The following is a 17,113-nucleotide window of genomic DNA, read 5'->3' on the forward strand; positions in this document are numbered from 1 at the left end:
ATGAACTTTCTTGGTGCCAGTGACCAGGACTGAGCGAAGTTCAATACAGAGTAAGGTAAGAACCATTTCTATATGTCTCTTATAGCTATCTCGAAGTAAACAACTTTGTCTAAGCAACCAATATGGCGACAGGTGATGGGTTTGATAAAAAAGAATTTAAAAATCAAATGGAGCAATTAGAAAAACAATTCGCGGGGTTGGGTCAGAACAATGAAAATAAAGGGCAAGAAACAGGTCAAAAATCCCAAGAAAAAGAGCAGATTAAACAATATACTTTTGAAACATATCATGATGCTAGGCCGTATGAAACTCGTGAAACTCGACACCGAGTCTCAGATCAGGATGATGAAAAAGATTTTTTTATTGGGCAAGTTAAAGCTATAACAGCCGCACTCTCAGTGCCCCTATCTTCTGTGATAACTCCTTTTGAGGGAGATGCTCAAAAATTTAAACAGTGGATAAAGGAAGTTGAAAAGTACAGTGTTATGTCTGGGAAACAAGGTCATGAGATCCCCATGCTTGCATACATAACGAGTAAGGATTCAGTGGGGGATTATATTAAAAGGTATTTAGATGAAACAGATGCGTCTGAAGAAATCCCATCTTGGGACGATCTTAAGGAATCCCTTAAAAATAGATTTGCAGAAATAACAGATCCCCAACACGCGTTAGCAGTAATGCGTAAGACTCGACAAAATTCAAATGAAAGTGTTCAGTTGTTCGCCGAGAGACTATTGCAAATCGCGGAAGACGCCTACAGTAATGACAGACTAAAAGAACAATTGGTACAACAACAATTAGTAGATATCTTTTGTGACGGGTTGATATTCGACTACCTCAGAATGAGAATTTTGCGAGAAAACCCGAAAGACTTAGAATCCGCAATTCAACTAGCAATGCGAGAACAAAATCTGAGACAGAGGCTAGCGATAAGAGGGTCAAATATGACATAAATTGTACAAAGTAATGACAACAAGCGAACTCTTTCAAATTTTGATACTACTCTTCCCTTATTAAAGGATAGAGCATATAATCTTACCTCAGTAGAAACAAGGCATGTAGAACCAATGGAAATTGACCATGCGCGTAATAGTAGGTGTTTTAAATGTAAACAGACGGGTCATAGGGCTCGATTTTGTACTCAAAATAAATCCCAAGTCAGGTCCCGTCCTCAAATAGATAAACGACCCAGTCAAAACAAACCCGTCCATAATATAGAGCAGAAACCCCGTTCGCCTGTGGAATGTTGGAATTGTGGTAAAGTAGGTCATGTGCGTGCAGATTGTTGGGGCTCGCATATGTATCAAAGAACGCAGCAAAATCGGGGCAGACCATCAAATCGTCAAGGCCGAACATATAAATCTAGCGACCAAGTAAATAGGGGATCGTCTCAAAATTTCAAATCGCGCTCTTATTTTGACAAACAAAAACAGGAAAACTAAGACGTTCTTCCTTCGTTGAAGCCCGAAGAAAGAACTTTAAACAAAGACCTACATATGAAATTAATTTTACTAACAACCCCAGTAGCTGTTTATTAAAAGTAGGAAAAAATAAATTTAGAGCTTTGGTAGATACAGGTGCAGCCGTATCTCTAATTAGTAAGAAAATGTATGATAATCTATTTCCCCGCCCCAAGTTGTTTAATAATGACATCCCCTCTTTGCAAGCAGCAAATGGCAATTCTTTAATTGCGATAGGGTATGTAAATATTTCCTTTAAGATTTCAGGGTTAACTTTAGACCACAAACTTTATGTGACAAAGGAACTCAACCGAAACATGATTCTCGGTCGTGATTGGCTCAAGAAAAACAATGTTCGTTTATACTTTGATCTTGGACTCATGCGTATTGATGGCAAAGTATACGCGGAACTTAAAGAAGATTTACATATCTCAACTATTGTAAGAACTCCTAAGAAACTTATTATGAGACCAAACACGGTGACTGTATGCTATGGAAAAATAAATAACAATTTTCCTCTGGAAAAAAATGACTTGGTTGAAGTGAACAGCATAGACAATAACTGCATTATGGAAGACCCAGGACTATATTTAAAAGACGCCGTTTGTATAGTTCGGAAGGATAAGAAAGTTCCAATGATCTTCGTTAACCAAACTAACAAAAATTATAAAATTCCAAGAGGCTACATAGTAGGACGAATTACCGCATTAAAACAGAAGGAAATCTCAGAAATACAGACTACTCAAGACACAAAAGAAGAAATTGATGTACCTAGAAGATTTGAACACTCAATCAAAAGACTTGTGAGCAAAAACAATGATTTATTTGCAAAGAAAGACAGTGACCTTGGAGTGACTGATACTGTTAAAATGAAGATAAAAACTGGAGATCACCACCCAATAAAGAACAGACCCTACCGTGTACCCTTAAATAAAAGACAGATAATTGACAAGGCCATACTGGAAATGATGGACGCAAAGATAATTGAGAGATCACAATCGCCTTGGTCATTTCCCTTAGTAGTGGTGAAGAAAAAGGACGGATCAGACCGAATGTACGTTGACTTTATAAGCTTGAATAAGATAGTGAAACCCGTATCATTCCCGCTACCGTTGATTGATGACATCCTATGTTTACTAGGTAAGGCAAAATATTTCACTGCACTAGACTTAAAGAGTGGATATTGGCAAGTGAAATTAGAAGATTCAAGTAAAGAAAAAACGGCCTTTGCATGTCACAAAGGACTATTCCAATTCAACCGGATGCCATTTGGGTTGAGTAATGCACCAGCAGTCTTTCAAGAGCTGATGAACATAGCTCTTCAAGGACAAGAGGAGTTTGTCATCGCATACCTGGATGACATTCTTATATTCTCAGAGACACCGGAAGATCATCTTCGGCATATTCAAGACGTTTTCAACCGCCTAAGGAAGCATGACTTAAAATGAAGCTAAAGAAATGTAGTTTCTTCAAGGAACAGACTAAATATCTTGGTTTCATCATTGATGAACATGGCGTTACACCTGATCCAAAGAAAGTCGAAGCTATAAGAAAGTTACCAGCGCCCACTACAGTCCGAGAAGTTCGTGGCTTTATAGGTATGTGTAAGTATTACAGGAGATTTATACCGAACTTCTCTAAGATTGCGGAACCATTGATTGACTTAACCAGAAAATATGCAAGGTTCAAATGGACGCCATGTTGCCAAAAAGCGTTTGACTTTATTAAAGAAAGTTTAACGGTAGTGCCTTTACTAGCATATCCAGATACTAATAAGCCTTACATCCTGTACACCGATGCCAGCGACAATTGTATTGGAGCGTGCCTTACTCAAAAGACAGATGAGGGAGAAGATAAGCCAATATATTACTAATCCCACAAGCTGAGTAAAACTCAAGAAAAGTGGTCAACCATAGAAAAGGAGGCATTTGCAATCCATTACGCCCTTCAGAAATTAGACCATTATTTACACTGTGCTCAGTTTACTATATGAACAGACCATAAGCCGCTCAAGTATATCTTAGAATCTCCAATGCAAAATAAGAAAATTCAACTATGGGCATTAAGTATTGCAGGATATAACTCTAAGGTAGAGTACATAGAAGGAAGATTTAACTGCTGTGCAGATCTCTTATCCCGATTACCGACAGTCAACCTCGAGTGTGAAGAGGAAGAACAATCAGAGCATGATGAACCAGATGTTAAGGACAATTTCATTGAAGTGAACGTACTTAACTCCAATGCCTTTTCGCCTAAGAGATTAGCCAGATGTGAAGTTAAACAACACGACGACTTGGTCAAACCCTTTATTGATCTACCAGAAGAAATCAACATCAAAGAAAGTCAACAACACGATGAGCAGATCAAGAAACTGAGGAATCGGTTAAATAAGGGAACAGCAACGGCAACCGAAGAAAAGAAGTTTTTGGAAATTGATGGTTTAATGTACTATATTTCAGATGGAGACTCAGAAGGCCCAAAACTTCGCCTGTATGTACCACGTGAGTTAGAACTTTTAGTAGTGCAGCAATATCATGACGGACTTGGACATATGGGAGTGGACAAAAGATATGACGTAATCAGACAAAAGTACTACATACCAAATTTGTACAAAAGGTTATACTCTTATATAGAAGGATGTGTAGTATGCCAAACGAGGAGCAATAAGAAAAATCAGCCTCCACTTCAAGAGACAGATATACCACCTTTTCCAATGGCTAAAGTAGGACTTGATCTATCAGGACCATATCCAACATCCTTGTCGGGAAACAAGTACATAGTTTCTTTTATTGACATTTACCACTACTGACTTCAAAAAACCCTGTCCGTATGAAAATCCCCTGTCTTCCCCTGCCACCCCCTGTGTTTTCACTGTCACCCCCTGTACATCCCCTGTGTGCCACTGTACAGAGCCCCTGTATACCCTGTCATCCCCTGTGCGCCCCTGTACACATCCCCAGTACACCCTGCCATCCCCTGTGTGCCACTGTACACATCCCCTGTGTGCCACTGTAAGCCCCTGTCTGCCACTGTACGCCCCTGACAACCCCTGTCACTCCCTGTTATACCCTGTACCTACCCCTGACATCCCCTGTACAGTATTTGCCTACTTACTGGTGTAATTATTTATCGAAAAAGACTTAGAAAAGGGCTTAGGAATCAATATTGATCAGATATAAAGATTAATATTAAATACATTTACCTTCAAAACCTATTTTCATTTCTCGATATCAACTCAAGAGAAGGTTGCTGTCCACGATGCCAATTTAAAAATAAACAAGGATTTCTTACTGTAAAAAGGTCAAATATTTCAAAATCGGCCCGTTTTGCCGCGTGTCAATAAAGTTTCAAACAATAATTCCGACGGTTCATTTGATTTTAAGTATAACTTATTTTTAATTTCATGAACAAAATAGATGCAAAAAAGGCAAACCGAAGACAAAATTTTCAGGAAAAATAATAATTTACATATCCTCAACTCTGCTTTCATTTAAAGAAAATCCGGTCCAAAAAATGTTTAAGAAAGATATAGATCGTTTCTAGGATTAATTAGTAAAGAACATTAATAAATCATCATACATGTAATTGAGTTCAGTTTTGACCAATCCTTTGATTCCTGTATATTTTATAATTTTTGTTCAAATGTGTGTTCAAAATCCGCGGTTTTTAACCGGTCGATTTATCTCAGGAAAGTTCAGGTGGGGTGGAGTCTAATTGAAGGTGTGAAGCCCTTGTGTATACATGTCTACATACACTACAATGTAGGTGTTAAAATGCTCTCAACATTTTACCGATTATCTAGAAAATCGTATTTAGTTGTGAACTAAACTGCTACAGAAAAAAAACAGTAGGCGGTATTTAAAAGCATGAATAAGCACGTTCGTGCGACATGGGCGAAAATTAAAATCAAACTACGGGATTGATTGAGTATTTATCGCGATGTTTAATGCAACATATGATTATCGCTTCGTACTCAATTACTAATACAACATTCATGCACCAAGTACGTTTGTGAAACTTCTTCGAAAACCTCCAATTGAGTTCAATAATTCAACAAGCTGCACATGTACCAGAGTTGTCTGTTCTTGTTTCCTTCCGGTATCGGCTCGTGAAATTTCTTAATGATATTATGCAATACCTATTGATCTTTGGTACACAATTTGATTTAATTAAATAATTATCTATTCTCAATTATTTAAATTTACAAATAAATATCTTTTAATTAATATTATTATTGGCAATGTTTACAAGCTGCATTAAACCACAAGAACCTTAAGCCCCTTCTACAATTCGGCATTATGTTCAATGCATGTTACGACCAATAAAAATCAATCATTATATCATTTTATTAGCTCTGTCCCACAAAACTAACTGATCTAAAGTATTTGCATGTATTATCTATACATCATTTATTTCATAACTATATAGATATACTATATATTGCAGTTTCTGCAAGTGAAAACAATTATGTATTGACGGCGGTTCTAAATACTAGTAAGCAACGCAGTTACGTTAATAACATTAATAAGCTGTTTTGTCCGCGGCGATAACAATCAATTACAGTACCTCATGATCCTAAACCATTGTATGTTAATTTTTTGAGAGAATGAATCAGCTGAATTCAAGTCCACATTGATGTTACATGTATAGAAAATAATTAACATTTATTAACCAGGACTGTGTATACACGTCTTGCGCTTGCAACTGTTGTGCAATAATTGGTCTTTAAAAAAACAAACAAACCCAAACTATATGATCATGTCGATAAAACACTTTGTGTTGATTATAATGATCAAAAGAAGCTGTTGTTCACAGATATTGAATTTTTTCCATCAAAAATATGAATTTTTAATCCTTTCGTTTAATAGAATAAAGATGAAATACGGCGCGAAATGCGCCACTCGTTCGTTATTAAATCACGACACGTCAACCATCCATGAAACGTTCCCATACTTATTATTATCGAACTCGCTCTTGTTTCCAAATCTAATATTAAACATTTTAAATAGACAACCTCTTGATGCATTGTCACAATTGAATTGTTACATGCATTTTGATATCGTCTAACACAACAAGAGTTCAAATGAATTTCTGTCATATGGCATTGATCTTTTGATCTCACACTACAGCTGATGTAACATACCAGTACATGTCTAGAACAAACGCTCTTTATCAGCTTATGTGCCATCAAACGTACATGTCAACTCTCTCTCGAATAAGTCATCACTTAATATCTGTATACCCGTATAATGGTATATTACAGTGCCGTATTTCATTTACTTAATTCAGAAAAAATACTCAATGCACTTTTTGATATTGTTTAATTTTTCAATAGGTCATCGAACAGAAAACAATATCAAACAACAAAATGTCACTGCAATTTAAAACAAGTCTCATAATCATAAAACTTAATAGTCAGAATGTTCATTACCACTCAAAGAACTTAATCCCTAAGAATCCAAACTTTTCCCTGGTTCTTTACATTTACCAATGGTTTACCGAGTAGAGATGAATGGAAAAGTTTTCGTTGAAGAGGCTTGTCTTCCATGCAAAAGAACGAATTGCACTTCTCTGCCAGTGGAAAGAGTTCGACTATTGCCCAGTGATGAATGGAACTATTCACAGAATGTTCCAAGAAAAAACAAACTTGCGCAAACTGATTGTTGTTAACACACGGCAGCTTCACAATGGATGGCGGCTTATTTCCTCTGTATTTGTCACAGACGAATTTATAGTTCCTATCACTTGAATCTGTCACTTCAACTGAACTGTGAATTTCTGCAACTGTATCCGGAAATTGGATCACACCAATACCAAGCTCCATGTAGAATGACCTCATGTGGATTTTCATGCTGTCAGTCAGAAGGACATTTTTCTTTCTGTGTTGCTTTCGGCCTGTGACAGCAGATGAATCCTCGTCTAACTTCTCCATAAGTCTTTCACTGGTTTTCATCAAAGATGTTTTACCAAGTGCATCCACTGGGTTGAATTTCCCGCTGAGTATCATATGTACACACCAGTCATATATCTGGAAAAAAGGATCACTACTATTTAATATCAAATCAATAATGTTGTACAAACCTTATCCAGATTGAAAAAAAAACTATAAGATAACATATATATATATATATATACACACACACACACACACATGTATTAGGACTTACAGCATATGTTTCCATAACTGTGGACTCCTCCATCCCCTTTCTCAGACACTGCCGGGTTATCCACCCATTGGCTCGCTCATATGGAAACAGCCACCTGCCATACATTGGTCCAAATCGTGCCAGGTCTTCCACTACATGATGAATTAGATGGGTTGTAAGATTCTAAAAGAAAATTTCAGATTTTATTAAAAAAACCATATTTTCCTTTTCATCAACTTGTTTGTCATATTTAATGCTTTAGTAATACATGTCTGTTGATAAACAAAAATTTGACACAGAGTTCACAATTTTGTGACATTTTTTTGTTTACAATAGTTTTATATACCAGTAAATGTTCTTTTTTTAAGCTTATTTTTCTACCTACATTTTCACTTTCAACATAAGTAAACAATGCCTAGTGTTTGTCACATTTATTCATTCATTTTAGGTCAAAACTTATGTTAATATGAGTTTTGTTGAGTTGACATGAGTTTTGTTTACATAAAAAAACTGTCAATTTAACTAATTGTAAATAGAATGCATGCGTATTCAACTATAAGTACCTGCATCGTTAGAGGAAAATCTCTTTCGAGAAGAGCAAATGCCTCATGTGTGTCTTTCTGCAGCTCATCAAGCGTTGACATATGTATAACAGGGGAGACCATCCTCTTCAAAACATCACACACACACTTCAAAGTCTTTTCCTGGGTCGGGGGAAGCAGGCCCTGTATACACCACTCTAAGGCTCCTGATGTCACAAACTGAATGGTAGATAAAAAACAAAAATTAATACTACATTTATTTGTATTTATACATAATTGTGTAATTTGATTAAAAGTGTGTAGCCTAATACTGTATACATGACATATACTGTAGGATTATTAAAGCTTCTTGTCACTGACTTAACTCAAAATATTGGAGGCACACCATGTACAAGTACTTAGAATAACAAAATTACTCAAATATCTTTTTTTTAACAAAATTTTTAATCATTTCATTGAACTGAAATTTCTGCTAAAAAATGTTTAAACAATTGCTGGGTTTATACAACAATAAAACAAAAATGGCAATGTATGAGTTGAACATTATGCACTGTCTTTTTCAAATTCATAATGTACTGTAATTAAGTATTTTCATGCTGTTTATACATGTATTTACAAACCTGTATTTTTGAATTCATTGTTCTCAAAGTCCACAATTTGCTGAAGTGGGGTCCAGGTGAAATATCCTCTGCATTGGTGTACAGTACATGTTGTGCCCTCTCATCTGCTATCTTTATCTGTTCCTTTGATAGAGACCATGGGGGGGTTACATCATGTTTGGAATTTGGATCTAACTTTCTTTTCTTCTTGGGCTGCTCTTTTTCATCATCACTAATTTCTGAGTGGATATCTGGAAACCTGTTGAAGTCTTTTTCACATGAGAGCACTTTCTCGCCATTATATTTCCCAGAAAGCATTTCCATTAGATGGCTAATAAAGTCTGCCAGTGTGTGCATACCATCTGGAGACATCTGTTCGAGGCGGTTATGATATGGCAGTTTTTGCAGAATGTAATTCCCTTTCAATCCCGTTCTCTTTTGTTGCTTCTGTTTCTGGTTTTTATTCGGCTTTTGCTGGTACATATCCCGGAGTGCAGTTTCTTCGTGGAGAGAATATGCCTTTGGTCTGCTATTCCTGTCCGGCCCTTGAACAGCAAATCCCTCTGAATTCCTTAATGGATGGTTTGAAGGAAGGAAGGTCCTGTTTGAAATGTGGATGGTTTTCCTCAAATGTTTGCAATAATGACCATGCTCTTGACAATAGGGACAGGATCTTAATCCTCCATGTCCTGACAGGTGGAGAAGCTTGGAATATCCAGGAATGTCACACAGGTACTGCAACAGCGCAACTTTAACAGTCATTGGAGCAGAGGTGTATGAATTCAGGACTGTGAATTCCGTGAGAGACAGAAGCTCATCCACAACGACGGATAGGTACGGCTCCAGAGACTTGGGTTCAGATCCATTCTTCCCACTTGGAATGATGCCCATTAACATCATGGGTCCTAATAACTGTCTTACAGAAGGTGGAAGAGTAATCCAAGTTAGAATTATTGGCCACATGGATTTTTGGCAGGCTGATGAATTTCTGTTTGGATTCACTCCATCGGTAAACAATGATAAAGGCACACAACTGTTTTTACCCAAGTTTTCAAAAACCTGTCCTGCTTTAAACCACGAATGGAATTGTTCACTATCAGTAAAGTCTCTGATTACTTCATTGTTTTCACTTCTGGAAACAGTTAATGTTTTTTCATAAATCAATTTACACAAGTTTTCAGTTCCAAACCACCTAGATAATCGAGGACCAATGGGCATATATGTGAACATTTTCCTTGATTTCCCATTTTCCTTTCTCGGTTCCAGGCATTGGGGGCACTCATTCAAGTTTGCATATTCATATTCCCCGCTGTCTCTAAAAATGACACAGTCATTAATACACACGTCATATTTTTGAAGTGGCATAAGCAAAGGCGCAACAAGTGTCCTGGCTTCCTTATAGGATGAGGGTAAGTGATTGGGCTGGGGTAAAGATGACTTCTCACACATGAGACTGTCTGATAAAGCTGTTTTTGACATCCCATGGTTCACAGAAAACACATATAGATGTTTGGTGACTGCCTCTAACACTGAAGTGCTGGATCCTTCAAAGAGTGGCTGAGTGAATTCTGGAGCATTGAAGGAACTCTCTGGGTACTCAAAACTTGGTGTTGGTGACGACAATAGACTTTCGGTCAACTTCTCTTTATGCTTATAGAAAGAATACCGTGAAATCCATGCTCCTTGGCACTTTACACAAGTACAATACTTGAGGGTACCTGAAAATAATGATAATAAATAAAATACAATTTTTAAAATTTTTTAACTGTTACAATCTCAAGTTAGTTAAGCTAAATAATTGAATGACAATAAGCAAATATGATATAACTATCTTATTAAAAAAAAATATTTAAAAAAAAACCTATCAGAAAATTACCAGGTTGAGATCTGCTTCCCATTGCAACAAGTTGTGTACAATGGATCAAAATGCATATTCCAAACAATAGATAGGAATAATGCATACAGAACATGCATGTCCATTCAATTAAACTGTTAAGTACTTATTACTGACTCTGAACTAAGTTGAGATATTTGCAATTATCGCTCCCAGGGATGTGTACATATATAGATTTGACTTCTGAAGTAGTAATGTATGTGAGTGTGAAGTGATGAATGCTGAATTCGCGATGGTCATACAAAGATGAAAGAGTGTGAAACAAAGGCTTGCAGCTGTGCGATTTACAGTAGTCATCAAAGGATGACAAAATGGATTTAAAGAACAATAGGTTGATCTAATTTGGCCATCTCATTGCAGAAGAAATATCAAATTATGCATCTTGGAAACCAAATATAAATGCATTAATAAAAAAGTCTGACTTTTATATAAAACTTATTAAAAAAATGTCTATCAGCCTATGTCTATTACCAAAAATCTGTTTATAATGATTCTTAAGAATATTTCATATTAATTTTAAAAGTGTGTATTTGTTTAAATTAGCAGATCTAATTAATGATAATTAATATTGGTATGGCTATAAATGTGTATATATAGCAAAATAGGTGCATGTAACTGTTCAACAAATATTTTAATTATATCAATTATTTGGTTTCCTGATGATCCATATCTAATTATGAGTACATAATTAGTAGTACATAATTATGAGGTGATAATGATCTTCTTAAATTAAGGCACAAATTTTTCATGCCTTACTTTATGTGTCAGTCTATCTGGAATAGCACTCGTGCAAGATGTCCACAAATCCTGTGTATCACAATTTGTCTTGGGATACTTCCTTCCAAAACTCTCAGCAACGACATTACAGACAGTGTGATTTTAACTGCCTATGCTGTGCAAGAATGCAACTTGGGTTTTACTGTGCTTGCAATACATCGAAGGAGTCTCGCTCATCACAGACCATCGAGTATGACACCCTGCCCCAGACAATGGACGAGGCAAGATTGTGGAAAAAGGGCACCACTGAACACACATCTCTGCAAGTAAGTTAGGCAAGAATGAATAAAATTATATAAGAAATTGCTGAATTAATTAATTCATAATCTTACAATTTATTACATGCAGTCTTTAAAATACATCCCTTGAACAAATCTCCAATCTAGGAATCTATTAACCTCTAATTATAATCTTCATATGTTATGTGAATTGTGGCAAGCTACATGTGCATCATGTATATGCAGGCTAACTTATTCTACATTTGCCCCCCCCCCCCCCCCCAAACCAAAAAAAACATGAAAAATTTATATCATGAAACCCCACATTAAGTTAAATATCATCACTTCAATGTAGTACATGGAAGAACATAATTAATATCTCCAACTTAAGAATCTATACTAATTAACCTCTAACACTAATTTTCATCAACAAAATATGAATTAATGCAAGCTACATGTACATCATGTATATATATGCAGACTAATAAATTCCACCCCCCCCCCCCCCCAAATAAAAAAATAGCCATGGAAATTGATATCATGAGACCCCAAATAAACTTAATAAAGTATAATATAATCAAACTTAATAAAGTATAATATAATCAATTCATTGTAGTAGATGCATGAACATGTTTATGAGATGAAAAGCAAAATATAGTGGTAACAAAATTCAAGATGGTATATACATGTAAAATGATTTTTTGTATAAGAATGCGCCATCAGTCAAAATAATGATAAAATGAAAACTGTTATTATTTCATGGCTTATAACTACAATTGTACATTGTTCATGTTGTTCATAATTGAAGATACAACCTTTAACTTTTAATTATTACGCTAAAGTGCTTTTGCATGCTGATGCATTGTAGAGGCCCCAGCGTTGAAAACTTGATAGTATATATATTGAACATATTTACGTAAAATTTTTATAGCACATTTTATGTTTAAAAATATTTTACTCCAAATTATGTGGTTTACAGATATCAAAACGGGTCACTTTCCTTCAAAATCTGTAATTCAGTTCTTGAGAATGGCTGATTTTCTCTAAACTGGGAAATACAAATTTGTTTAATGTGACACATGTTTAGGAAATAAGATATGTGCAGCTAGTAAGCAAAAAGGCAGAATTCTGCATGCTTTGCGATATATTTCACTGCCTGTATTAGGAATCTTAAAATTCACATTATCATCTATTTCGAAAAGCATCCTATGGCAGCTAAAGTACAAGTTTCAGTCAAGCTTTTTCAACCCGAAGAGCAAAGATTTCTATTTTAAAGAATTATAATTATTCAAAGCACAAAATAAACAAATCCTGTTACAGTTCCTGTAATTGCTAGTTATCATGGTTACCAGCAATAATAAAACAATGACATAAATAAATTGACTTTTGACAGTGTTATGCTCCTGTTTTAAGGAGATATTTTCTTAACAGAGTGGTGCTTACTGTGGTAGTGACACACCCACACTTTATTTTTCCCAATTTTTTGGCAGGCCCATATTATTTAATACATCAAAGAAACTATAACTTTTGGTTTCATGTTTATGATAACTGCATAGATGTTCAGACCTATACCTGATTTAAATCTTCAATCAATAAACTCTGATTTATTTAAATGCCTGATGCATTACTGGCTAGTCAAAATGTGTTAATAAAATCAAAAGCAATATGATAAAATGTCATAGCAAACAAGATGTGCTTTATAATTGTCTACATTCCAACATGTTTGATTAAGACCCAGTATGAGGTACACAGCATGTATCGTAGTACTGTGATTCTGAGAAGTACCAGTTATTCCTAAGAAATACCAGTATTTCCCACCGTCCTGGAAAAAATGAGTATGTCCCACTTTTTTGGCCGACCATGACTTCAGCTTATACAAGATCCATGCAACCCCAAAATCACGTGCAAATTAAAAATCAACAGTAAAATGTTAACTGTTATAGACTCAATTGTCAAATAAATTGGACTGACTAAAATGTCAACCCCCAACCTTTTACAATCAGATTTACAGAATACAGTATAGGACCTACATGTAATAATCATAAGACAAAACATCTTTTAATGAATTCAGACACGTAGCATACGGGGTAAGGGGCATATGGGGGCGCCCCCCCCCCTCTTTTTGTCACAAAAAAATTGTTTTAATTGACATATTATAAAGTGAATCATCATGGAGATGGCCCTCCACATTTTTGAGACCATGTTAAAAAAAATGAAAATAAGAAAATGAAGAGAAAAAAATTGAAGTTATAGGTAAACTACTCTACATCATATTGAAGTTATAAGTACGGGTATACTGGGCTATGCCCTCCCCCCCCCCCCCCAAGCCCCTCATACACACACACACCCATGGATTAGGATTTAAATTCACATCTGGAATGAATCACAGATTAGGATTTTTATGATTTCCAAAAGCTGCTACCTTTCTCCCCCAACTTTCAAAAATGGTGTAACATAACTAAAATGAACACTGATGAAAAAATTTGATTTAATTGATCTGTTTTTAATTTCATTTACAATATTTGCAGAGCTTGATCACCAAGGTCATCCAAAAATACAATCTAAAGGACTCCAAAGACCCTCATCTACCATCAGCAATTAAAGAAATCATGCTGCTGCTTGGAAAGTCATTCCAATCACCCCAGACTACGGACAACGAAAAAAAAGTTAAAAACAGACTTCTGAAATCACTAGAGTGGAGGAGATATTACTCCAGAAAAAGGTACATAAAACAATAAATCTAAATGTACATTATGAACACACGTAAATGACACATCTGTTTACTTATGTTTTCTTGATAGTACTTGAATAATCATTATGATTTCATTTCAGGGCCTCCGCAATCTCCACAGGAAAGTCAATTCGTGACTTGGTTAAGAGAAGACGGAATGAAGACAACACAGATAAGGAGAATCTCCTTGAAGAGGATCTGCATGATGTGTAAGTATATCAAAAGAAACACTTTCATAGAGTATACTGTAATTCTTTTTAGACTTTTCTACAATTTCATATACCAGTATTTATGATTTCAATATGATAATGATTATTTGATAAGTAAAAATGTATACTATTTACAATGTAATATATATCAATTGTGCATATTCATAAGAAATATGGAAACAATTTACATTGTAGTTCTATTGTTGAACTAAAATATCTTTTTCTTTGCAGTGGGTGTGACAACCGTGCATTTGAGGGGGATTCTAGTGACAGTGATGTCCCACTTGCAGAACTAGTAAAGAAGAACAAGTGACAAGTGTTTTGAACTAAAAGACTAAGTGAATTGTGACCAGATTACATATATCAGAATTGTGAAACATATGAATTTGTTTTCTGTTACCATGATTCCAATTACTGTTGATGTAATTTAATAAATAAATTTAAACATTATGTATTACTGCAGTTACGCTTTTAAATATTTCATTGTCATATTCATGAAGTGCATGCTAAAGGCCTTAGACTCTATAATATAAAGCTGGCTCCATACTTATTTCACAACATAGATATGCTAGGAAATGTATCAATCTGAAATTGATAATACCTATTATCCAGTCAATCTTGTTTATGCATAATATACAAGCACACCAGTGATTATATAATCCCTATTCGCTCCAAAGCACACAATATACAAGTATTAGTAATAGTCAGTAAATAGGAGGTTAAAGATATTGTAGAGCAATTAACTTATACACGCACACACTGTCAAACAGTAGTAATAATCTGATTGTAGCTTAGTATGATTCTAACCGATTGTGGAACTACAGACAAAACAACAGGAGTAATAAAATAATGAAATATTGTCAAATTAAACCAAGATTAAACGATCAACAATAAAACTAACCAAATCCTTCCTAGTAAGCTTCGTCAATATTTGTTAAAAAGCTTACAATATGTTAATTTCATGTAATATGTTCTCTGTCTAAAAGTAGCTCTGTTGATATATACATAATTGTATGAAGTGGTATCCTCTGTGATTTTCCTCTTTTTTGTATGTATGATGTACCTTCAGAATCTATGAGCTACATAGCTCCTTTGGTCAACGAAGAAAGTCATAAACAGCCATCTGTTTACCCAACACCTCATTATTTATAGGCTAGGCTACATATAATAATGACATTGTGTCACTGCAATGTTTTGAAATTTTCTTTGATATGCGCACATGGATGACAACTACAATTATTGCTTTACAAATCAGTTACCAATGGACGTGCACTGATTCGATAAAAGGTGTTTTGTTTGTTCTAGGTTTTTTTTTTACCATATATCAAATCGCATTTAACAGAGTAAACTCGGAAATGTTAAAAAGAGAAAAATATGGTCACTTTCTCATGCTTTGCAGAAAATCAAGCCTCCCTCTGAAACATATACTATCGTGATTAAGAAGCTAAGCTGAAAACAATCTTAAAACAATATATATGCATCTCAAACAGGCTATTTCTTTCTCACCTTATAAACGGTCGTTATCCTGTGATTCTCAACGGGTTCATAATGCGAAATCTCGATCCCGAAGAAATAAACACACGCACAAAATAAACCGAAGATCGATCTGAACCTGTTGATCAATAAATAAAATCACAAAACCCAAATTATCTAATAAATATTCTTAACAAATCACGTCTCCATTTGATATGATTTTAATTTTGTTTTAAATGAGATTTATGTGTTAATCTCATTATATATATCGCTGCATCGTAACGTTGTGTGTTGGCCTTTAATGTAACTGTTCAAATTTATTATTTGAATGAATAATAATTGTTTAAAACTGATTATTTAGCTGTACAGGGGATGTCAGGGGTAGATACAGGGTATAACAGGTAGTGACAGGGGTTGTCAGGGGCGTACAGTGGCAGACAGGGGCTTACAGTGGCACACAGGGGATGTGTACAGTGGCACACAGGGGATGGCAGGGTGTACTGGGGATGTGTACAGGGGCGCACAGGGGATGACAGGGTATACAGGGGCTCTGTACAGTGGCACACAGGGGATGTACAGGGGGTGACAGTGAAAACACAGGGGGTGCCAGGGAAAGACAGGGGATTTTCATACGGACAGGGGTTTTTGAAGTCAGTAGTGTACTCTGGTTGGCCAGAAGCTTTTCCCGTCCCTGATAAGTCAGCTGACAACATAGTACATCTTATCTTAGAAGAAATATATCCAAGATATGGCTGTCCTCTTCAAATCCTCACAGACAACGGAACAGAAAATGTGAATAAGAAAGTGGAAGAAACTTTAAAAAATTGAATATCAACCATATCAAAACATCTTATTACAGCCCTCAAGGTAATGGTAAAGTAGAACGATTTCATAGAACTCTACATGACGTGATGGCTAAGAAAACAACAGACAACGCTCAAACATGGGATATTCATCTTAATCAGACGTTGGCAGCCATTCGTTTCCATCCTAACGATTCGTCAAAGTTTTCTCCATATTACCTTATGTACAACAGAGATGTCGTATTACCTCTTGATACGTTA

At 35.5% G+C, this 17,113-nt stretch overlaps 2 protein-coding genes across 2 annotated transcripts; one reads left to right on the forward strand and one right to left on the reverse strand.

Moving 5' to 3' along the window:
• Positions 1–6,627: 6,627 nt before the first annotated feature.
• LOC128173769 (uncharacterized) lies at positions 6,628–11,531 on the reverse strand. The gene is made up of 5 exons (XM_052839436.1): positions 11,398–11,531; positions 8,769–10,465; positions 8,170–8,367; positions 7,628–7,789; positions 6,628–7,488 (listed from the first exon to the last, which is right to left on the reverse strand). Exons 2-5 carry the CDS (start codon positions 10,224–10,226, stop codon positions 6,904–6,906), a joined length of 2,403 nt encoding a protein of 800 aa, XP_052695396.1. The 5' UTR covers positions 10,227–10,465; positions 11,398–11,531; the 3' UTR covers positions 6,628–6,903.
• On the forward strand, positions 11,436–16,072 carry LOC128173770 (uncharacterized). Its single transcript, XM_052839437.1, has 4 exons — positions 11,436–11,684; positions 14,165–14,358; positions 14,469–14,576; positions 14,808–16,072. Exons 1-4 carry the CDS (start codon positions 11,436–11,438, stop codon positions 14,887–14,889), a joined length of 633 nt encoding a protein of 210 aa, XP_052695397.1. The 3' UTR covers positions 14,890–16,072.
• The last annotated feature ends 1,041 nt before the right edge of the window (positions 16,073–17,113 follow it).

This window comes from Crassostrea angulata, chromosome 2, assembly GCF_025612915.1.
Source record: "Crassostrea angulata isolate pt1a10 chromosome 2, ASM2561291v2, whole genome shotgun sequence".
Taxonomy (NCBI): Eukaryota; Metazoa; Mollusca; class Bivalvia; order Ostreida; family Ostreidae; genus Magallana; species Magallana angulata.